Source organism: Lepidochelys kempii, chromosome 2, assembly GCF_965140285.1.
Source record: "Lepidochelys kempii isolate rLepKem1 chromosome 2, rLepKem1.hap1, whole genome shotgun sequence".
Classification (NCBI taxonomy): domain Eukaryota; kingdom Metazoa; phylum Chordata; order Testudines; family Cheloniidae; genus Lepidochelys; species Lepidochelys kempii.
The window spans coordinates 120,399,792-120,424,844 of NC_136381.1; the positions used below are offsets into that span (position 1 = coordinate 120,399,792).

The following is a 25,053-nucleotide window of genomic DNA, read 5'->3' on the forward strand; positions in this document are numbered from 1 at the left end:
CTCATAAAGAACCAACCTTCCACACAAACTTCCTCGTGGCTGGATTTTACTAAAACTAGACAAGCCATTTACAACGCACACTTTGCTTCTCTACAAAAGAAAAAAGACACTAAACTTTCTAAACTACTACATGCTACAAGGGGCCACAGCAATGGTTCCCTCACCCCACCTAGCAATATTGTTAACCTATCCAACTATACTCTCAGCCCAGCAGAAGCAGCTGTTCTATCTCGGGGCCTCTCCTTCTGCCCCTCCACCCCCACGAACATGATACAGTTCTGTGGTGACCTAGAATCCTATTTTCGACGTCTCCGTCTCAAGGAATATTTCCAAAATACCTCTGAACAACATACTAATCCACAGAGGTCTCCCTGCCAACACTACAGAAAGAGGGATTCTAGATGGACTCCTCCTGAAGGTCGAAACAGCAGACTGGACTTCTACATAGAGTGCTTCCGCCGACGTGCACGGGCTGAAATTGTGGAAAAGCAGCATCACTTGCCCCATAACCTCAGCCATGCGGAACGCAATGCCATCCACAGCCTCAGAAACAACTCTGACATCATAATCAAAAAGGCTGACAAAGGAGGTGCTGTTGTCATCATGAATAGGTCGGAATATGAACAAGAGGCTGCTCGGCAGCTCTCCAACACGAGTTTCTACAAGCCATTACCCTATGATCCCACTGAGAGTTACCAAAAGCAACTACAGCATTTGCTCAAGAAACTTCCTGAAAAAGCACAAGATCAAATCCGCACAGACACACCCCTGGAACCCCGACCTGGGATATTCTATCTACTACCCAAGATCCATAAACCTGGAAATCCTGGGCGCCCCATCATCTCAGGCATTGGCACCCTGACAGCAGGATTGTCTGGCTATGTAGACTCCCTCCTCAGGCCCTACGCTACCAGCACTCCCAGCTACCTTCGAGACACCACTGACTTCCTGAGGAAACTTCAATCCATCGGTGATCTTCCTGATAACACCATCCTGGCTACTATGGATGTAGAAGCCCTCTACACCAACATTCCACACAAAGATGGACTACAAGCCGTCAAGAACACTATCCCCGATAATGTCACGGCTAACCTGGTGGCTGAACTTTGTGACTTTGTCCTTACCCATAACTATTTCACATTTGGGGACAATGTATACCTTCAGATCAGCGGCACTGCTATGGGTACCCGCATGGCCCCACAGTATGCCAACATTTTTATGGCTGATTTAGAACAACGCTTCCTCAGCTCTCGTCCCCTAAAGCCCCTACTCTACTTGCGCTATATTGATGACATCTTCATCATCTGGACCCATGGAAAAGAAGCCCTTGAGGAATTCCACCATGATTTCAACAATTTCCATCCCACCACCAACCTCAGCCTGGTCCAGTCCACACAAGAGATCCACTTCCTGGACACTACAGTGCTAATAAACAATGGCCACATAAACACCACCCTATACCGTAAACCTACTGACCGCTATTCCTACCTGCATGCCTCCAGCTTTCACCCTGACCACACCACACGATCCATCGTCTACAGCCAAGCTCTGCGATACAACCGCATTTGCTCCAACCCCTCAGACAGAGACAAACACCTACAAGATCTCTGTCAAGCTTTCTTACAACTACAATACCCACCTGCAGAAGTAAAGAAACAGATTGATAGAGCCAGAAGAGTTCCCAGAAGTTACCTACTACAGGACAGGCCTAACAAAGAAAATAACAGAACGCCACTAGCCGTCACCTTCAGCCCCCAACTAAAACCCCTCCAACGCATTATTAAGGATCTACAACCTATCCTAAAGGATGACCCAACACTCTCACAAGTCTTGGGAGACAGGCCAGTCCTTGCCTACAGACAGCCCCGCAACCTGAAGCAAATACTCACCAACAACCACATACCACACAACAGAACCACTAACCCAGGAACTTATCCTTGCAACAAAGCCCGTTGCCAATTGTGCCCACATATCTATTCAGGGGACACCATCACAGGGCCTAATAACATCAGCCACACTATCAGAGGCTCGTTCACCTGCACATCCACCAATGTGATCTATGCCATCATGTGCCAGCAATGCCCCTCTGCCATGTACATTGGTCAAACTGGACAGTCTCTACGTAAAAGAATAAATGGACACAAATCAGATGTCAAGAATTATAACATTCATAAACCAGTCGGAGAACACTTCAATCTCTCTGGTCACGCAATCACAGACATGAAGGTCGCTATCTTAAAACAAAAAAACTTCAAATCCAGACTCCAGCGAGAAACTGCTGAATTGGAATTCATTTGCAAATTGGATACTATTAATTTAGGCTTAAATAGAGACTGGGAGTGGCTAAGTCATTATGCAAGGTAGCCTGTTTCCTCTTGTTTTTTCCTACCCCCCCCCCCCAGATGTTCTGGTTTAACTTGGATTTAAACCTGGAGAATGGTCAGTTTAGATGAGCTATTACCAGCAGGAGAGTGAGTTTGTGTGTGTATGGGGGTGGGGGGGATGTGAGAAAACCTTGATCTATGCAGGAAATAGCCCGACTTGATTATGTAAAGAGTTGTCACTTTGGATGGGCTAGCACCAGCAGGAGAGTGAATTTGTGTGGGGGGGTGGAGGGTGAGAAAACCTGGATTTGTGCTGGAAATGGCCCACCTGTTGATCACTTTAGATAAGCTATTACCAGCAGGACAGTGGGGTGGGAGGAGGTATTGTTTCATGATTTCTGTGTGTATATAAAGTCTGCTGCAGTTTCCACGGTAAACATCTGATGAAGTGAGCTGTAGCTCACGAAAGCTCATGCTCAAATAAATTGGTTAGTCTCTAAGGTGCCACAAGTACTCCTTTTCTTTTTGCGAATACAGACTAACACGGCTGTTCCTCTGAAACCTGTCATTATTATTTATTAGGCAGGGCAACTAGAAGTGTACACCTTTTCCAGGACAATGCACTGGAGTCCTTCCATTTCATTCCATGGAAGGATCTTGCAAAACCATCCAATATTAATAACCTCCTGTGTGAGCCACACAGTAAAAAAAAAAAAATGAAGAAATACTTCTGAGTGACAGTCAAACAAGGAAAGAGAAAAGGAAGCAAAGAACAGCAATTGATGCTTGAATGCTAGAATGCAACTCCGTTGACTAAAATGAGACTGAAAGCCAATCCTCCATGCCTTTCCCAAGCAGTTTCCATTAGCCACTCTGAATAATTGAACCTGGGTTTCAAATTTTAGACTCAATACTACAATAATGGTTTTGCTTTCCATAAAAAATGACCTTAAATAAACAGAGAAACTACATAAATTAAGTCCAAATTTTCAAGACTATCCAATAATCTGGGGTGACTCAATTTCCAGTTGGCCAACCTGAAGACGCCTGTGCTGCATATCTGCAGCCCCCAGTCATTTCCATTGAAGTAGTGGTGTTAGACGCAGGGATTTTCAGGTGGAACCCACTATTAAATGGGAACCTCTAATAGAGATTTCAGATCTTTCATTTTATTTTCTTCTTGTACATGGAACTTTGTTTCCTATCCTTCACTCAGGTCAAGTCACTCGTTCGTTTTCTTTTGAGTGCCACAGCTTTCAAAGGGCTTTCCTTCTTTTAGTACACGTCCACTTCTGCAGTTCCCTCATCACAGCATGAAATGGCATTTTTAAAAGAGATCCTCAAGGTTGACACCTGACATTATTTCTGTACGTGAAGATTCACAATGAATTGAGGAAAAAGCTTCCTGTAAGTGCTCTTAGGCAAAGTTGTTCGAGATCCACTAGATCGCCAACAAAAAGCTGACCAAAACATCCCAAAGAATCTCTTCTCATTTGTCTCAAAATTTTTTTGATTGTATTCCAATTTCTTGCAAATTAAGGACTGCATAAGGAGAACATGTTTATCATATCAAGTTAATCAAGCTGTAATCTGAGTATGAACATTTGAATAAAGACTGTATGTTTTAAATAGAAAATGAAGATTATGTCTACATAGTACTGTGATCCTGCCCTTTCAAACACTTGCACAGGTAAATACATTTATGTACAAGAGTAATTCTATTGATTTCAGTGGGTTTATTTGCGCAAAAAGGTATGCATGTGTAAGTGTTTGCAGGAGTAAGTGTTTGCAGGAAGGGGCATTACAGTGTCAGTCAGCTTGTACCCAGCAATTAAATACAGTCTACTCATAAATGCTCTTACTTAAAAGGTTACACTAGCAATTAACATAAAATACATGTATTCTGAAGCTCATGACTCAAGAAGACCTTGCATGTCTATACATCAACCCATTACTTTTATGAAATGTAAACTTTCACTTTGTGAAAAGGATTCACATATCATTAACACACAGGGATCCTTCTCAGACTTAATCAGAATCTGTAACAAATAATTACTAAGATACTTTATTTATTTCAGATTACTCATTTAGCTGTGTCTTTAATGATATGCTCATGTATTATTTCTCTGGCAAAACAGCATCATTCTACAGTTTTTCCATACACTTAAATATGACATGTTTATCTAAGATTACCTGCTTGAAGATTGAACAGTAATTAGTCATGACCCTGATCAACGAAGAACCAAATTTAGACTTTCCTGAAGTTTTGGAGGTTTCAATTCGAGGCCAATATAGTGAAAGTCCCAACTGCAAAGTTTGGTTCTGAATCTGAGGGTTTCCTAACATGATTAGATTAGAGCATCTGGTTGCGGTCCACCTGTAGTTGTAATCTGTACAGTAGGCAAATTGTGGGGGGAAGAGTACCACCATTCCTTCCCTCTAAGCTGTGCCCACAAAATAAACTACATCCATTTGAGTCACCAAAACGAGATATCTTACAGGGGAGCAGATATTCAAAACGCCATGGTATGTGCTCACTGAGCTACCTGGGCTCCTTGAGGTTTGGCTTTCCCTTGGGAGCCTTCAATATGCACATGGACTCTGCTAAATGTCGTGTGCTTGACTTCTTCTTGGCCAGGGAGAACAATGAAGTGGGGCTTTCTTCCAAACTCACTTATGGCACCAAAACAAGATATCACTCATGGTAAATTGTGCAGATCTGTGACCTTCCCGCTCCTTTCTCAAATGAGAACAAAATAGCTAACAGTGCTGACTTTTAAAGGGTATGTCTACACCACAATAAGAAATCCATGGTTGGCCCACGTCAATTGACTCTAGCTCCCAGGGATCAGGCTCTGGGGCTGAAAAATTGCTGTGTAGCTCTTCATGCTTCATGCTTGGACTGAAGCCAGAGCTCACAAATGAGTTTGATTCCCCATAGTTTAAATTCCAGGGTAGCACTAATTAAGAGGTCTCTTGGTTTTTGGTACTGTTTCTCTCCCTCTATGCGTGAAACTTGCAAGCTGCTAATTGCGTTAGTACGTTCTAAGACGGAGTCTGTTCTCAAAGCAATTCACAGAGAGAGAGACTCAAAGCAATACTCTGTAACAACAGAAACAGCACCCAGAGACTCCCCGCCCTTTTGTTGTATTAACAATTGTGATTAAAATAGAGATAGAGGATGGATGTGGATGGATGCTTGGTGTGGATAATAACTGAATGATCAGGGAGGTGCCAGCCTAAGAATCCAGTGTCCATCGGCTGAAGAAGGCGTCAAGTGGAAATAACCAGAGCACCCCCCCAGAGGGCAGACTGGAATCCACCCAACAGCCTCAAGAATGGGAGAACCAAAGAACAAGATAACATCTAGCAGCACGGAGCCGTCAGGAATGTGCTATCTGCTGATTGATTCAGCAACAGCATGATGAAGCAATTCCCATAGACTGGCAAAGGAAAAAACTCGTATAAAAATGGACTCTAGAAAGTGAGAACTTTGGGGGTCTGATTCTGCAAACCAACTTCCAGGAGCATCAGATGAGCATCTGACAAGGCCCTGCTCCCTCCTCATGTCCAGGCCACCTGGCCAGTGGCTTGGCATGAGCAACTCTAAGGCTGGTAACTATGATAACAACCTTGCAGAACCTGTGTGTGTGTGTGTGTGTATATGAATGAACATGTGAATAAATATGAAATTGAATGGAATGTTATAGCTATAACTAACTGCTTACTGACAGGTTTCAGAGTAACAGCCGTGTTAGTCTGTATTCGCAAAAAGAAAAGGAGTACTTGTGGCACCTTAGAGACTAACCAATTTATTAGAGCAGCAGGCTTTATTCTCTGTGTATATATAAAGCCTGCTGCAGTTTCCATGATATGCATCTGAGGAAGTGAGCTGTAGCTCACGAAAGCTTATGCTCTAATAAATTGGTTAGTCTCTAAGGTGCCACAAGTACTCCTTTTCTAACTGCTTACTATGATTCTTTCTGTATTCACAATAAATGTGGTATTTTGCCTTTTTCCCTTTAATAAGATCCTGCTGGTTTTTATTTTATTGGTATAACAGCTGTTGCAGTAACAACACTTTCATAGGATGTTAGTGTGAGATTGGGCTTGTCTACACTGCGGGACCTTGGGGCCCAGGAGTAGCAATGCACAGTAAAGTGCTGCGCTGTAACTCCCCGTGTGAACCAAAAGGTTCCTGGTTCGCATTAGTGAAATCCTCTTCAAACAGGATTACACTAATGAAAACTAGGCATCTTTTAATTTGTGTCCCCAGCGTAGCACTTTGGTGCAAACTGCTATTCACACCCCATAGTCCAAACTGCAGGACAGTGTAGTTGCTGCTGTAGCACTGGTGACAGATTTATACTAAAGGTAATATTGGGTGTGCCAGGTCACAGGACCGTAAATTGACTTTAATCTATGCGTAATTTTTACTTTCCAGTCTTGGGCTAACATGCAAGACTTTTCTTTCTCCTTAGCAAAAGCATGATGTAAGGCATATGGCAGTTCTCGATATTTTGTATAAGCCAGCATTGCCAGAAAATCTCTAGGCAGGTGTGGTAATAGTTATTTAATGATTCTTCAGAATTGCATGTATCTGTCTGAACATAAATATAGTCTGATCGTAATCTTTTTTCACTCTGTGCATCATCCTAGCAGCAGCATTTCTAGTCCTATCCCACAGCGATGTTTTCAAATACCTAGTTGGTTCTGGTATAGAACTCAAATGGATTGTATCATTCAGACCAGCCAGAAGCACTTTGTTGCCCTGTTGACTTGCAGCTGTGAAGAAGCCACTCTAGAGCAATAAAACTATTTGTTTTCTCCTCACAGGTGCTGTGAGTGATACAAATGCACCAGCTTCTGTAGGTTCAAATTCTGTGTGTTCGGTGCATTGATGACTCACATGAGTCTCCTCCCTTCCACATGTTTACATAATGAAAAACAAATATTGTGAAGTTCCTATGAGTAAAATTATCAGTAAAGAGAACATTAGCTACTTACTGGAGCTGTTCTACTACTTGCCCCTCCCCAGTAATCATATGACTCCTTTTTATTCAAAATAATTATCAGTGTTATTCATTAATAAAAATAATTGTGAGTGACTGACAGGACAGGACAGGGGTTTTTTTTTTTTGGTTGGTTGGTTTTTTTGCAGAGGGCAATAGTTTTCATAATTAGTCACTTGCTTTGATATGGTACTGACTTCTACTGTTATAAAATTAGCAAGAATTTATCTACCTGCCTCATTTAATCCAGAACACACCCTTCATGCAAATCTAATATGACTAAAACCCAAGACTAGTGTTCAATTTCAAAATGTCCCCACTAGAAGGTTAATTATTAAAGCATGCAGCTACATACAAAAGTATATTGAGTCAATAGGCTTAGTAGCTAGAGCAGTGGTCTAGTAGTCTGGTAACCTGGGTTCTGTTCCTAACTTTGCCACTGACTTGCTGTGTAAACTTGGGCAAAATGCTTAACTGCTGTAAGCCTTCATTTCTCCATTTGCAAAATAGAGCTAGTGCCACCACCTTTGTAAAGTGCCTTGTGATTCGTAGAAGAAAGAGGCCACAAAAATGTGTAGTTAATTCATTTATTTGTATATATCAGAGATTCAAATTCAGCCACTCAATGCCTTGAAAACTCATCAAAAAACTTGAGGCCAGATTCTCAGAGGATATAAATCCATGTAACTTCATTGACTCCATCAGAGCTGTTCTGATTTACACCAGCTGAGGATCTGGCCCTCCAAGCTTATAGTGTATTTTTCTTTGTCACCTCAAAACAGTTCAAAGTCACTTGATTTCGGAAGCCAATGTAAGGATTTTACCAGCATGAGTTTGGGATGACCCCAGTACTCATAAGTGATGATGAAGCCACAAGGGATTTGTACAGGTTGCAAGTATCAGCATGGAAGAGTTTTTCAAAGTTACTGATGATGCTCCAGAGCTGGCCAGAAGGAGGGAGGATTAGAACCTGGAACTTTTCCTTTCTTTCTCTATCTCTTTGTGTTGGACAAATGACTTCTAGAGATCAAGGTTAAAATCTCTGAAAAAATGAAAACCGGATAGTGAGTGATGGAGACAGGGCAATAACGAACCAGGACGGAAGAAGGAGAAAGAAAAAGTGAAGAGGTGGATGGAATGGAGGGGACAGAGTAAAAGGGGAAGGAGTGGGAATGGTTGCACTATGTCTCCTTAGTTTTTCACATAACTTCTCCTCTCTGGCACTTTCAAAACTGTTCAGGCTCCAAGGTCTCCACCAGTTTGCTGGAAGTGTTCAAAGTGAGAACTGCCACGGTTTTTTAATCCTATGTGAAGAACAGGAACCTTTGACATTTGATGTTGCTCTATTGTGCAGACTAATGACATGCAATCTTTGTGCAGTACTGCCACCCCCTACTTGAGCTTCAGAAGCCCCCCACACGTCCTCCAGCACAGCTCTACTACAGAAATTTAATGGTGCAGAATCTTGAGAGGGCCCCATCAAAATAAGTTTCCTCCTGCATGTTTAGAATTGCAACCTAAATACTTCATTAGATTACCTTTTTATTTAAAAAAAAAAGTCCTTATTTTGCTTCTTTTCAGAAGAAAGAATCAGTCAAAACATCTTAACTGATGTCAGTATTTACTTCCATATTTGCATAGCCCCTAACTTACGCAATTTTGGAATTCTACTGTGAAATAACAGTCCAAGACCACACCTGAGTAAGTACTGTATGATGCATTTGTTATTCCAGTCCCAAAAACAGTACTGTAACTAAATTTAGTGGAAATGTATGTCATATTATGCATGGTTTTGCAAATGCTTATAAATCCATTCTTTTATTTTCAAATTGGCTTAGAAAGTATTCCACTGAAAGGACTAGGGCCAGAAAAGTTCAGTAGCTTTTAGCTATACCTCTAAAACCCCTTCACATGGCTGTCCTTTTCTACTTGTCTGCTCTTCTTTTACGTTGGCCTGTCTGCTCTGCCAATTCATAGACTTTAAGGACAGAAGAGACCGTTACGACCACCTAGTCTGTCCTCCTTCACAGCGCAGTCCATAGAATTTCACCAAGTAGTTCCTGTGTCTCAAGCCCATAACTGCTGATTGAGTTAGAGCATTCAGAAAGACACCCCATCCAGTTTCATCCCCCCCTTTTGTCACTTTCCCACAAAAACCCCCTCTTTGCCTTCCACTCTGCATTGAAATCCCTCCTCAAACTAATCCATAAAACCACTACCTCTCTCCCCATTTGGATTTTACCTCTGTTATGGTAGTATAAGAAATCATCTAATTAGTTATATGGTAGGGCATATGTGGACAATTATTAACACATAACACTTTGCAAAAATGCTTTGAGTGTACCCGTCCTGAATCTTCATGTCACTTTTCTTAAGCACTGAGCCTGCAAGATGCTCCACATAAGCTAACCTCTATTTCTGCCTGGAGCCCCATTCAAGTCCATGAGGCTCAGCATAGTTAGAGTTGCAGGTTTGGGCCACTAGGCTGTAAATTCTTTGGGCACAGAAGTCAGCATCTTACGATTGGACAGTCCTTTGTCCAGCGGGCACCACTGCTGACTGAGGCCTCTGTTGTGTGGCCCCAGCAGCTAAAGCACTAGACTGGGATTCAGGAAACCTGGATTCCAGTCCCAGCTCTGCCAGTGGCCTGCTGGGTGTATTTAGGAAAGACACTGCAGCTCTGTGCCTCAGTTTCTCTAAAATATGAATAATACTGCCCTCATTTGTAAAGTCTTTCAAGCTCTACTACTGAAAAGTGCTGTGTAAAAACTATGTATTATTATTGGATCGTAAGGGTTTATTAATAAGGAAGTCTTTTATTTTTCCACAACAAGAAGATATTTTTACCACTCTGTCACAAACCAATACATGGGAGAAGAGATTTTGCTCTGACTTTTTTTTTTTTTTTAAATATATAAAGGGCATGGAAAGTTTCAGCCCAAGAGAAACTCTTAAGAAACATATTCATGTGTGAAAACAGGTTTGAAATGAAAGTCCTGGCTTTATATTCAGTTTTTGGTACCTGCCAAAGCCAAACTAAAAACACTTCCTAAATAGAATGGGTATTTTAATTATTTTATTATAGAAAGCATCTGAATCCCTAGACTTCATGGTGTGAGGATTCAGATAGACACGTATTCTATTCAGCTGGTCAAATTCCTCTTCATTTCTTGATTCATTTGTACCAGTCTGGGTTTCTATAGTTTAGGCTCCAGATGGGTTTCCTTAACTATTAAAAAAATTATACTGCTATTTGCTAACTTTCAAGCCTCTCTGGTTCACTTGTATACACTAGTTGTGTCTTGTATTGTGGGCAGCTCATCCAAAGATAGCTCTTTGAACTGGTCCATTGTTACCAGTGTATTGTGTTCTCCGATTTCATCATTCTTGGCAAGTCATGGAACACTTGAAGCTGTAGTGGTGGGGGCGGGGGATCAAGTGCTCTATCCGGCTGAAGTGCTAAACATCTCATGTCTAGAAATAAGCCTCTCTACTGCCAACCAGAGAGGTCATCACTGACACCTATGATACCATCAACAGGTCTTCTCTGTTCTGGTTAACTTTGTCTAGTGAACTGCCTGGGCATAACAGAAAGGAACTGCAGCATAACTGATGGCAGCTCAACAAGACTGGAGCAGAAAGGGGAGGCAAGGGTATTTGTTCTCTTACCATTGTTTTGTTTTAAAGAGTGGCACACTTCTTTTGTAAATTGCATTCTGATGTGTACAACCAATGTGTAACTAGTGTGGAGACAGCATGACTGGATAAAAGAATAAATAGAAAATGGAACCATTAATTCTAATAGCAATATTTTTTTTAAAAATCCTATTTATGACTTAATCAGCCCACGGGGGAAATATAGGCTCTGATTCTTCCAAACTTACTCGCAATAAATATTACTTTACTCCTTACTGGCTTCAGAGTAATTAGAGTAAAGTAGTAGTATTCCACAAGAATGAAGGTAGAAGAATCAGGACCATGATTTGCAGATAGTATGTCACTTCTCCTCCCTTCTTTTTGTGTAGGTGCTGCTTTTGGGGATTTCAACCTGTCAAAATAAATAAAAATCTGATACTCTTAAGACCTAGAGCAATTTTCATTTTAGAAAAAAGTAATATTTGCTTCTTCATTTATATTTGCTTTACAGGAGGGATTTTTGTTTTGTTTTTTTAAACTTGCTCTAATATAGCACATCAAAGTGCTTTTGATGTGAGTTTATTTAATGGAATCTGCTTTTTTCCCTGATGATTGTATTCATCTTCATAAATCTAAAGGCAGTATCGTACCTTTTTAAACTATAGCAGGAAGAGACTTGTGGCACTGACCTATGCAGGTTACATGCTCTCTATGGTGAGTTATAATACTTAGTCATATATTTTCCTGTTCATGGAACATTGGTTGCTGCTTCAACAGCAGCACAAGAGAGTGGGCTTAGTTATGCTCTCATTTACACCAGAAACTCTGGATTTAAACCCTATCCTGCAAACACTTACACATGTGCATAACTTTACTCAGGTAAGTAGCCCCATACACTTCAATGGCACTCCCCCATTCCAATCAAGTTATACATGTGCTTAAGTGTTCACAGCATGGGGACTTGGACCCCATGTCAAAGCAGAATCAGATGCAGATCACACTATCAATGTACCTTGATAACTGTGGAAAATTTATATCAACCTCTGAGCTGAAACTCAAACTCAGGGAAAACTCCAGCTTTGCCATTCATTCCTAGTCTTGGAACATGGCCGTGAAAAAGCCTCTGTTTTGTCTGACATGCTCACCTACAGCATTTGAATGACTTTTAAGTTCTTTGAATAAGGATAAGAGACAATGTGTACATTTTCCACACAAATGGTGGAAAGGTAATAAAATAAACATCAAAAGGTAGTTTACCAAATCATGGCTTCTCCATTGCCATTTACAACAAAGGCAGGAAGAGGAAGAAACCTACCCTCACCATTTCATGTTAGAAAAATACAAGTTTTGGAAGCAATAGGAGCTTTTTTCCCCCCATACCCTTAGAACAAACATTGACACTTCACTTTTTTATTAAGTCAACTATTCATTAAAATTTTTCATCTCATGTTATTTGAAGGGGAAAAAAAACTGAAAAAACCCCAAAGGTGGCTTCCCTCTTATTTTTTGGACTTTTTAAATTAAAGACGGGCCAAGTGGTAACTTGAGGTGGAAGACACCCACCCCTTTTTAAAATGAGGTAAATACAACAGGAAAGTACAGATGAAAGAATGAAGAGTCCCTTCATTGTTCAATGTTTACTATTCAAAATGTGCAAAATTAAAAATTGGCAAGTTTTCTGAGGCTTTCTGCAGGTGCATGGGTGAAAGCAATCCCATCAAAAGAGAAAGTGATGCTATTTGTGTTTCTTTCAATGCACTTTTAAATCTGCATTCTTCCATATTTCTCTCCACCACTCCTCAGCTGCAAAAAAGATAAAGGGCAATGCAAACCTCAAGGATAAATGGACAGTGGTTTTAGCCGAGCATCTAAAATAGAATTATGATGTAACTTTATAAACCTTACGCACTATCAGCACTCAGTCCAAAAAGTCTAGGCACTCAGAATATGTTTCTTTTATTATTATTAAGCAATTTGTTCACCCACCTAACAAGCTATTCAGGTCTTAGAACACAGAATTCAGGTATATTATCTATAAAGATGGAACATAATCTTTGTCCTGGTTTCTGGAAAGATTATATCCTAGAAAGTCTTCCACATGCTGACAAATGAGGTCTAGTGCAGAATTGTAATAGGTTAGATCTTACTCCCATTTTAAGTCAACTGATTTTTTGTAAAGTCCAGTATAGAAAGCAATTTTCAGAGAAATCACAGGTTCCACTGGCTATCAGTCCATGTCCTTGTTCCCTTTAGTAAACAGTCCTATTGAATACAGGCTACACTGAAGTGAATTGGACTATTCACCTCAATGAAGACCAGACCATAGCAATTGTGAAATACATATTAAAAATATTCCATGTTAGATTTTTCTGGAAAGAAACAGGTAAAACAAATGAACTCTAAGTCCTAATTCATTATATAAATTTTGGTCCTGTATTTGAATTCTAGTGTTATGGGGCATGCAAAAAAACACTGAAGTAAAGCAGCTTTTTAATGTTCAAAAAGGTTTTATTTACAAAGTAACGATCTAATAGAGAGTTATACAGAGGGAGATACAAAGACAGGTTCTGAAAGAAGTCAGCTATATTGTTTTGTTCAGTGTCTCTGTTCATTAGATGTATACATAAAATCAAGGTCAGAGTTTTGTTGAAGTATTTCCATCAGAGCATGTAGAAGTGCCGACCCATTCACTTTTCATTCTGGACTGGGAGGATAAGGGTGAGGATTAAATGACTATCAAGCTACATAAGTCATGAGGAATTCACAACAAAGTTTATACAGCTTCTCAGTGAAGCACTGTATTATTTTTAATAGGGTGTTGAGCTGTCATATTACACGTTGTTACCAAACACAGTATTATGTAAAAATAATAAATGTGTAGCTGGTGTTGCTCTGCCACCTACAAGTCATCCTGAACTTTACACCTGGCAGGAGGAACCTGCTAAGCAAACCTACAAACACGCGCACACACTGTCCCTGCTGGCTTCCTTCATTCAAAACACTCAGGGATGGGAGGGAGAGAAGGGGTGGAACCTGGCAGAGGAAAACACAAAAACAAAACAAACATGTTGCATGAAATAAACTTTCCAACAAGATCTGAGATGACAGGGAGATCATTATGACTCTGATCTTGCTTATTAGTGGATCCCTACCTTTGCTACCTTGCTTCCCCGCCCATCATCCTTTCAGATCCTGGTTCTAACTCCGCCTCTCCTGGGCTGCCTAAGTATTATAATAGGCTGGTCTGAAAGTGGTGTAGAGACACAGAGCCAACGGGGGAGAGAGAGAGAGATAATGACTTGACAGTACTACTAATAACAATAATAACTTGGCTGCTGCCACTGCTTCAGCAAGAAGTCAGCTCAGAATCTCAAGACTGAAGAAACCAGGTCCCTTGACACAGGAGCACCAGCAACTACAGACAGAGAGGAGTAACTGCCCATCCCTAGAGATAATGTATTCCATTTTAATTGCTCTGTGGACAGTAACATGAGGAACCTCTCCCGAAAAAGGGACAAGATCAAACTTTGAGGGGCTGGAGAGAGGACCTGACTTTGCAGAACTACCCATCCGAGACCGACTGACTTGGGGTTAGTTGGTTTTCTTCCCACCTGGAGCAACCAAAGTCAAGGTAGCAGGGAAGGACTGGGTGCCTCTCCCTAAGAGAAGGGGATCACAGAGGGGTGGAAGAAATAGAGAGACCTCCCTGCCCCCAAGTAACCTACGCTCCAGGAGGCTAGGAGGAGGGCACCCTGTTCTCCAGGGACCTGTCCAAGTGGGAAGAGCCCTCCCCAACTTCCAACCAACCCCCCCTCCCCGCCCCTGGTCTTTGCTACTTGCCAAGGGTGAAGGGGAGGCAACCCCCAGCCTGCGCTGCTCGCCAAGGAGGAAACCTTTGCCGCTCTCCAGGGGGAGAAACAAGAGCCCCCCCCCCCCCCCCACACACACACACACTGTTCCCGACAGGGAAGGAGACCCCCAGTCGGCCAGCCACCTCCCCAGCCCAGCTCCGGGGGCTGCCCTAGAGCCGCCCCCCGCCCCAGCCTGGCGGCCAGGGGAGAAGAGGCCGGGGCCCGGTGAGGCAGCAGCTGCGCCATGAAGCTGGAGGTCTTCGCCCCGCGCTACGAGGACAAGCTGGGCGGCAGCGACCAGGAGGGCAGCGGGGCCCCGTCCCCCGCGCCGGGCGACAGCGAGCTGGGCTCGGACGGGGACTGCGCCGCCCACAGCCCGGGCGGCCAGGGGGCGGCGGGCGCGGGGCCGGCGGGCGCGGAGGGCGGGAAAGGGAACAAGCCCTACACGCGGCGGCCCAAGCCGCCCTACTCCTACATCGCGCTCATCGCCATGGCCATCCGGGACTCGGCCGGCGGCCGCCTCACGCTGGCCGAGATCAACGACTACCTGATGGGCCGCTTCCCCTTCTTCCGCGGCGCCTACACGGGCTGGCGCAACTCGGTGCGGCACAACCTGTCGCTCAACGACTGCTTCCTCAAGGTGCTGCGCGACCCGGCCCGGCCCTGGGGCAAGGACAACTACTGGATGCTCAACCCCAGCAGCGAGTACACCTTCGCCGACGGGGTCTTCCGCCGCCGCCGCAAGCGCCTCAGCCGCGCTCCGCCGCCGCCGCCGGCCGCCCGCCCGGCAGCCCCCGCCGCCGCCGGCTGCTGCTGCTGCTGCTGCGGCTCCGCCGCCCCCTGCAGCTGCGGCGGGGGCGCCGCCGAGGAAGGGCGGGCGGGCGCCGCCGCCGCCGCCGCCGCCGCGGCCAGGCCGGGCTCCAAGTTCTCCAGCTCCTTCGCCATCGAGAGCATCCTGAGCCGGCCCTTCCAGCGCGCCCCCGCCCCGAGCCGGGCGCTCTGGGCCGCGCCGCCCGGCCCCCAGCTGCTGCCCGCCCCCTACCCGCTGGGCTCCTACCCGCCCCCGCCGGCCTCGCTCTACGCCGGTGGCGGCCTCCTGCCGCTCTACGCCTACGGGCCCCCGCCGCTGGAGCGCGGGAGGGAGGCGCTGGCGGCCAGCAGCGCCCGCCGCCCGCCGGAGCCTCCCCAGCTCCTCCCCTCCCCTTCCGAGGCGCTGCTCGGCGCCCCGCTCTATGGCCCCCTCCGGCTGCCCGGCCCCTTGCACACGGCCCTGGGGCTCCCTGCCTCGTACTCGCCCTACCCCCTCGAGCGCCTCCTGACTTAATACAGACCCCCTCCTCCCCACGGCGGGGGAGGCGGGGAACACGTGGATGGGGGAGCAAGGGAGGAGGAGGAGGACGAGGCTCTGGCGTCTGCGCTTTCTATCCAGAGACAAGTGACTGTGCCTTAGATCTGGGGGAGCGGGGTTTGAACCAAACCAAAGTGGGGGCGCTTTGTATTTGGACTTCGCAATGGGTCAAAGTGCTTCTCAGTCATTGTTGAAACCACTTGGCTTAAGGCAGGTGCCTGATCTGCTCTCGCGCTGGTTTCTCGCTGCGCAAAGCCATGTGTCATTGATCAGGGAACCAGTTCCGTCAGGCTCTGTCCCGACTACGGGTTTGGGGGTGCGCTGTGCACCCAAGGGTGAGGGCTGGGCGAGTGAAAAGGTGCCAGAGGTTGCTGGGTCATTTTCTCTACTCCAAACCAATGCATCACTGTGCCAAAATAACCCCCCCTCCCCCCCCAGTGCAGCACCTAGCATTTCGCGGAGAGGGGGTGGATTTATTTATACATTGTAAACTAAAAAATGTTTTAACACGGCAGGTTGCAGCTTTTTTAAAAATATATATCGTTAGGTTGGGTTCAATGAAATGTCAGCCGTGGTCTCTTTCTGTGCTCGATCTGTTTTCCGAGTTGTGTTTTTGGAGATAAGACCACTGGCAAGCCAGGAGTGATTTTTTTTCCCCTCTGTATATTTGTGCGTGACTATTTTATGAAAAAAAAAAACCTCAGGCTTCATGGTTATTTTCCAATAAAAGAACTCCACAAGGAATAGCGTGATGTCTCTGTGTAAGACAGGGGGGCGGGGAGGGGGTTGATACCGACTTCATGGAAACCATGTAAAATAGTGCTAGAGAAAGAAGCTTTGTGGGCGGAAAGAAAGGGACCAGGTTGCAGAGGTAGGTAAGCCCTCACGTTGAAGGAGAGCACTGGGCTCAACTGCATTTTTTGGGAGAGAGGTTGTCAGCCCCCCTCCCTAGTGCCCATTCGCGTTTAGATGTGCGATGTGCAGAGATTCAATAGCATTCCTGTTGACTGAGACTTGGGTCAGTAGGATTTCTCTTCCTTTTGAAAGAAGTGTGCTCCCCAGCCCGGAGAAAACATCTAGCTACAAAGTTGACATAACTGTTTAATTCCTCGTGTCAAAGAGTGTTCGAGTACTGGTGTTCATTCCTTCAGAAGGACTGGCCCTTGGAAGATAATCTTTGGGAAATGTGGGCCAGCTAAACATTTGCTTTGTAAAAAAGGTTCTCTGCAGTACCTTTTTCAAAAGAGGACAGAGACGAAACGTAATCCTATTGTCTCATCTCCTTACACAAACGAAAGTTGTTTCAGGAAGGTTGTTAGTACAACTTGATTCTAACTGCTTTTGGTAGAACAAAAGTCCCCCCTTCCCCCTTACATCTTTCTCCTGATGTGTTTTCGGTTACTAATAAAACCACACAAGGGTACACACACACACACACACTTTAAATACAAGGCTTGTCAGGAAAGCCCTAAGAAAAGAAAAGCAAGAGGTGCAATCTTTACGGGTTTGGGGTTTTTTTTAATTAATTATGATCTTAACAACGTTGCGAAACTCAGTTTAAAAGTTCTCATTTGAATGCCTTAACAACTAAAGGGTTGCACTACTGGAAACTGGTATTCCCCCCATCCCTTTTATAACCTCTTATATTTACGGGAGAGGAATAAACTGAAATCTGGTGTATTTTATTTATATTTTGACTCTCTGGATTTTCTTATCTCCCTCACTCCATTTACCATTCGATATTTTTTTCTTCAGAACAATTTGCAGAATAGTTAAAAATGCCTGCAGAAAAGGAAGTCTTCTATTTACTTGCCTTAAACAATCCCAAAGCGAAAGCCCTTACTTATTTCAATAAAGTCCATGCAGATTTCATGTGTTTTAGCTCAAACCGTAACATCCATAAGAGCACCGCGAGAGATCAGTGTCTAGTGTATATAGTAATCAACCATTAAAGGAATTGGTTTCCATAAAATTATTTGCACTTAAATACCATTTTATCCCCAAGGCCCCATACAAATACTAATTTGCCTTTCCATAATCTACCTTTTGCTATAGCTTGTGTTTTTTGTTTCTCTTTAAAAATGGAGAATTTAGTTGTCTCTAGACCACGGCTAACATCTTGTTAACATCCTTAGGGATGATTTCACAGTGTACTAATTGTACTTTGATATGACAATATAGTATTTTTTGTTTAAATTTAACCAAAGTATTTTTAAAAATCAAACCCGGTGCAACACTTTTTAAAATCCTGTTTTGTAAAAGATCACAATTCTTTTAAAAAGAATGAAATATAAAAGGATATAAATTTAAAGACTTACAAAAATGCTTTCAAATATTTCAATCTTTTACATGAATACCAACTTTTCAGATTTGCATCTTTGTGCATTTCAGGATTGTGGATAATGGTTATTATATTTGATAACTGTATCCTCATCAGTCCTGGCAGGTTTAGTTTACTTTTCCTCATCAAATGCTCACCTGTTCAGATTTTTTTCCAGCAATACTAGGGTTCTGTCAGGTGTCCCAGGTAATTTTAGCTACAAATCCAGGTGGCAATTTGCAAGTGCCAAATTAGAGTGCATGAACAGCATGGGAGACTCAAAAGAGAATATACAATATAGGATTACATTCTGATATTTACTAATTTAAGAAGTCTCTGGGCCTGATCCCGCTCCCTGATAACAGTGGAAGTTTTGCTTTGTAAGGACTGCAGGATCGGGCCCTTTTCAAAGCAGTGTCTCTCCCCATATTTACTTTCTTTCATCTTTCTGCTTCAGAAATGGAAAAAGCCACCTAGGAATTTTAGTTAGTTTCAGTTAAGTGGAAATGTTTTTCCCCACAATACAGACTTCTTAAAGGTTGTGTGTGTGGCTTGAGTAACTGATTAGTTTAATTGCTTACTAGTTACTAGAAGAAAGTGATTTTACAAGAGGATTTAGTGGTCTCAAGCAAACTAAACTGGACCTCAGATGTAGTGAGCCAAATCCTGCTCCATTTATTCATTGAAGTAATCCCCATTAAACTCAATGGGACTAACAAAACTACTACTAATGTGACTAGAATTTGACAAGGACACTCCAATACCCAGAACAGGAGGAGTCTTGTGTCCTCAAGGAGGAGCCTGTAGATCTTTTAAGACCCCTTTCTATTTCAATCCTCTGTGCTAGAATCTCATCCAGGTAGTGTAGCTACTCTTCAATCAAGATGCAGCCTTTTCTGGCTGCAGTGCACTACTAACATACCCTGGCAGACACAGCATTGGGACCAGAGCTGAGAACGGAAATCTATGGTCTACAACTGTAAATCAAGCCTGTCGGCTGTGAAAGATGACTACTGAAACACAGCACCTGTCCAAACAGTTTCCAGAAGCAGGTAATCAGAGAACCGACACTTTACATTTTTGTGTGGAACAAGCAAATTAACGTTTTCTGAGCCCTTCCCAAAACAGCAGGGTTTTTTATGTCTGTTCACTGTCATTCTGATCTCCTAATAAATCAGGATGACAGAACTGAGACAAATGCATTTTCCTTTTGATATTTGAAACACCAGCAGTGAGCCAATACTTTCCCCCCTCCCCTTTCTGTTTTTAGCCCTATAGGACAATGTGAACTCTTACCAAGATATCGGAGTGGTTCTGTTGAGTGTGGGTGGAGTTCAGGGCTCTTAGAAACCAGTTGTGCTCCATGCTCAGAGGAAACTCCCAATGACTTCAGCGGCAATGAGAATTTTGCTCCAGCATGGAGCATGCACACAAAAATCCTACACACCTTCCCCTTGGCACACAATGACCTGCAGGAATCTTAAATGCCTCCTCAGGCCTTTAGGTTTAAACTATAGCTTTCCAGTTCCATTGATCAATACAGTTGCACATCCTGCTTCACAGATTATTCTTTTTTGTGAGTTATGACTCGTTGGCCATGACTCGTTGGGTTAAGGGGAAAGCTATTTCAGGTATTAGATCACGTCTCAATCATGAGGAGGAAACACATACTACAAGTCTCAGAAGTGTCCATGGATGTCAGCAGCATATTGGTTTCTAGAACCTGAACAATATTGAGAAACCTGAGCCCTAACAGGGTACAATACAACTAGACTAAATACTCCTATTTTAAGTGGAGACAAATCACTTTGCTCATAACCTTTGTAGGCGGATCTCATCAGGCTAGTTTCTTGATAGTTTTCAGAGTAGCAGCCTTGTTCGTCTGCATCTGCAAAAAGAAAAGGAGTACTTGTGGCACCTTAGAGACCAACAAATTTAGTCTGTACGGTGCCACAAGTCCTCCTTTTCTTTTTTCTTGATAGTGTTATTTTCATCTAGTTATTTGATCCCATTTTACACAAGACATTTATTGATGGCATGATAAATTAAGCTGGTGGAAATTTTTCTTCATTGCACCTTATGCTGAGCTAAATAATCTTTGTACATTCAGGACCCTAGTCCACACCCCTTCCTCACTGCAGTATCCCTGTTGAAAGCCCCACTGAAGTCAATCACCCTATTCAAGGGCAAGACTGAGCTCAATGCAGAGTTTCTAACAAGGTCCAATTCAGCACATAAGGGTCAGTTAACCCCTAAGGTAAAATCCAGTCTTCCAGTCAGCAGCAATAGCTGGATTTCACATAAATATACTGGAGGGGAGGTAATTCTCCACCAGGCTGCTGAGTCATTCCAATAATGTTACTTCAGCTCACCTTATCTGGAGTCCTAAAGAGATCCCCTCTCTTTCTCCCTCTGCCCTGTCATTCCTGCTACTTCTTCTCCGTGTGCTGGTCTGAAAAAGGGGTGGTGTGGACCAAAGCTCTACACCATACCGAGAATCTTCATTCCTTATGCACCCTTCAATCACCCCATCTCTGCCCCCAGAAAAATGGAGCTTCACCAGTTCTTCCTCCAAGGAACTCCAAGTGCAGCTGGACTCAGTCCTTAATAGGAAGCTTAAGTGGCCGTACAGCTTTGTGTAGGGCTTCTGCACCAGGAGAAGTTTCCCGCCAGTAAGGAGAGAGACAAATCATATGCAATTGAACTCAATGGGAGTAACACAACAGGATATATTTTAAGGGTCAACTTTGTCCATTGAAGGTAAGGGTGGATAGCATTGGTGAGATTGCTGTTAAAGCCACCTAAAGCCCTATCCTGTTCACACAGTGACCATAAAAACCATTGCAAAAAGGATAAACCTTCTTGCCAATTCCATCAGGTATTCACAGCTTTTAGTTTAACAGGGTCAATTATAGCCCTGCTGCAACTTCATTGATTTCAACAGTTATACCCTTTTAAACCAGGGCTGAATTTGGATCCATCTCTCTCATGTTCTGAAGAAAAAGGGCCATTTTGGATACTATTCTCCAGTGTCCCAAACCATGCATTCCAGGGGCACCTACCCATGATTACTTTATTACCCTAACAACCCGAGCTCAGGACTTGGGGCATGTCAGATTAGTCTGGCATTCAGCTCATGAGCTGCTGCTGTGACCCCTCCCAAAAGAACTTCAGGTTGTGCTTCATTATGGAGTTTGCAGGTCTGCTTACTCCACAACATAGGCACAGCTTACATGGCATTCTGTTCCATTTTTCATTAGGTATTATTATTGATTTTATGATGCTCCACTTTAGTGTATCTGGATGTGGTGGACCTTTATTCTTCTTCTTCTAAGATAAAGTATGCCTAAAAATGAGGTTCATGAAAATGCACAGAGTCATGACTTTTGCACTGCAGCACCAAGATCGTGGTTTCTTGTGTGACATATACTGACCTCTCCATGCTCAAGACGACAAAGCATGCCTGCCCCCTACCAATAGCTTTTTTGGCACTAATGAGGAGCAGCGGGCTCTGGCCTACTGTAATCTATACACTCTGCACTTTGAACCAGATTTGTAAAGATATTTAGACTGCAAAAGACACAGATAGGTGCTTTAGACAATCCCATTATGTTGTATCATATTAAAGAAGTTCTGTATTAAAATCACAAATGAGTTTGATTCCCCATAGTTTAAATTCCAGGGTATTACCAATTAAGAGGTCTCTTGGGTTTTGGTACTGTTTCTCTCCCTCTATGTGTGAAACTTGCAAGCTGCTAATTGTGTTAGTACATTCTAAGACAGAGTCTGTTCTCAAAGCAATTCTTTGTAACAACTACTCACACAGAGAGAGACTCAAAGCAATACTCTGTAACAACAGAAACAGTACCCAGAGACTCCCCGCCCTTTTGTTGTATTCATCTCGCTTTGTTAACAATTGTGATTAAAATAGAGATAGAGAATGTATGTGGATGGATGCTTGGTGTGGATAATAACTGAATGATCAGAGAGGTGCCAGCCTAAGAATCCAGTGTCCATCGGCTGAAGAAGGCGTCAAGTGGAAATAACCAGAGGACCCCCGGAGGGCAGACTGGAATCCACCCAACAGCCTCAAGGATGGGAGAACCAAAGAACAAGATTACATCTGGCAGCGCAGAGCCGTCAGAAATGTGACATCTGCTGATTGATTCCTATATAATGATGATTCCTATAATGATTAATTCCTATAAAAATGGACTCTAGAAAGTGAGAACTTTGGGGTCTGATTCTGCAAACCAACTTCCAGGAGCATCAGATGTGCATCTGACGAGGCCCTGCTCCCTCCTCATGTCCAGGCCACCTGGCCAGTGGCTTGGCATGAGCAACTCTAAGGCTGGTAACTATGATAACAACCTTGCAGAACCTGTGTGTGTGTGTTTGTATGAATGAATGTGTGAATAAATGTGAGATTGAATGGAATGTTATAGCTATAACTAACTGCTTACTATGATTCTTTCTGTATTCACAATAAATGTGGTATTTTGCCTTTTCCCCTTTAATAAGATCCTGCTGGTTTTTATTTTATTGGTATAACAGTTGGGGCCTAACTCTCATGAGTGTTCCATGCGGGAGGTCTTAGGAGCTTTGGTGGATCCCACTACTTACCAATCTTAATCTTTATGCACCTACAAACTTCATTTGGGGAACAAAGGGTCAGATTTTCACCTCCCTCAATATATTATATCACAACCATTAGCATCAATGGGATGCACACGCATCTAGAAAAGCGCAATCCCTCATTCCACCCCTGTGATCTTATAGCAATTAGGTGCCTTTGAAAAGTTTTACTTTCATCTTTATTTTCTTGCTGTAGTAGAGCCTTTTCATATATTGTTTTAAACTACTCTTGTGCATTTTCTGTCATACCAATTTCTTACTCACACTTAATATAAAGTGTACATTTGAGTAGTTCATGAAGGGTTAATAAATGTTTCTAATAAATGTTGATTGATTATTTTAGAGTCTAACAAGTTGCTTTCAACTCCTACTAATGTACTTAACTAGCTATAATACCTACTAAGGTATGTTATATCTTTCAGTCATTTATTAATCCTTTATAAATTAAGTATACCCTTAACATAAGATATGATCAACTTCTTCATTTTTGTTTTAGCATTAGCTATCATACCAAATCCAAATCATATTGTCAATACAGCGCTGGAGCTCAAATCCCATTAATCATTCCTAAACTACATCACTAGATAGAAAAGTCTTAGATGTTTTAATTAGACAAAATCCTGTTGTGTAAAATGGTTTATAGTTATCTGTTTAAAGAGCCTAAGTTTCAGCCAAACACTGATTAATACATTATAATTTCCTTTGTATTTGTATCAATGTATATTATGATCTGTAAGATGCCAGTTATTATAAAAGAGAGTTAGAGATTTTTAACATGTGTTGTTGGAAAGGTAGTTTCACCATGATTTTCAAAAAGGTCTCAGATGTAACCTATGGCCTCTTGGAACAGGCCTTTGACAGGGAACTGTTTACTTTAATTCCTTCTACAGTATTTGCCGCTGAAGGTTGTGGTATCTCATGAAAGTAATTGCCTCTAGATTTTCAATAAAAGTCAGAAATTAGAGACAGGAAAGGCCTACCGAATCATCTAATCCATCCTCCTTCCAGTGCAGGATAGTAAATGACTGTAGAAACTATGCAAGACAGTATCTAGCTTAGTTTAAATATTCCAAACTATAGTTACCACACTACAGCCTTACAGAGTTCCTTTTCAAGAAATATTGCTTGAGATTCACCCTAAAATAAAATTCCTTCTTAGTTTTAAACAGTTACTATCTTTCTAGGTATGTATATAGCCACCATCACCTTACTAACGTGCACTTACAATAAAGTTATACCCCATTGTACCATACTAAAAAATTCTTCTTCTCTCTCCTTGGCATATATACCCAACAAATATTTGTACATTATCATCAGATTCTCCATTAGTCACCTAGCAAAACTGTACACATATACAGTAGCTCTTCCTCTTAAGTCAGTCCAAGAAGTCATTAGTGTTCTTCTCTGAACTCTCTCCAGTTTATGTATAACTATCTGGTAATAAGGCACGATAGATGCTTGGCATCTTATGAATAACCCACATCATCATACCAGTGTGCCTCCCTCTCTTCCCTACCACAGAAGAAGAAATAGGTTAAATGAGAACAGAGACGGAGAGGTTATGATCTGACAACAGATCACACAGACTCATACCCCAAAGTGCTCAGCAACATACATCCCCAGAGTCCCTTCAGAACAACACGTTAATAAAAGTCTTGATCAAGTAGAAGAAATAGCTCCAGGTCCTACCTGCATTTTTCAGAGGCCCTTTTTAACAGAGGCAGGACTATAGCCTTTCTTGATAGTGTCCTCCCAAACACTATCTGAGAGGGAGAAAAGCCTGCATTATATAAGCCTGAGACTCCTCTCCCTTCCCAGCATGATTTACCAAGAAGAAGGTAAAGACCTCCTTTCTCCAGCTCTGTTAAGAGTGTCTCAGACAGCTTCAGATATTTCAGCCTCTGAAATATGAGATAACAAAGATGCA

The 25,053-nt window shown here is 42.8% G+C and overlaps 1 protein-coding gene across 1 annotated transcript; it reads left to right on the forward strand.

Annotated features, from left to right (window-relative positions):
* The first annotated feature begins 14,136 nt into the window (after positions 1–14,136).
* On the forward strand, positions 14,137–16,995 carry FOXQ1 (forkhead box Q1). Its single transcript, XM_073329457.2, is given in 3 exon segments — positions 14,137–15,609; positions 15,611–15,710; positions 15,713–16,995. Coding segments are annotated over 3 exon segments (1,077 nt in total). The 5' UTR covers positions 14,137–15,067; the 3' UTR covers positions 16,148–16,995.
* Positions 16,996–25,053: the final 8,058 nt, after the last annotated feature.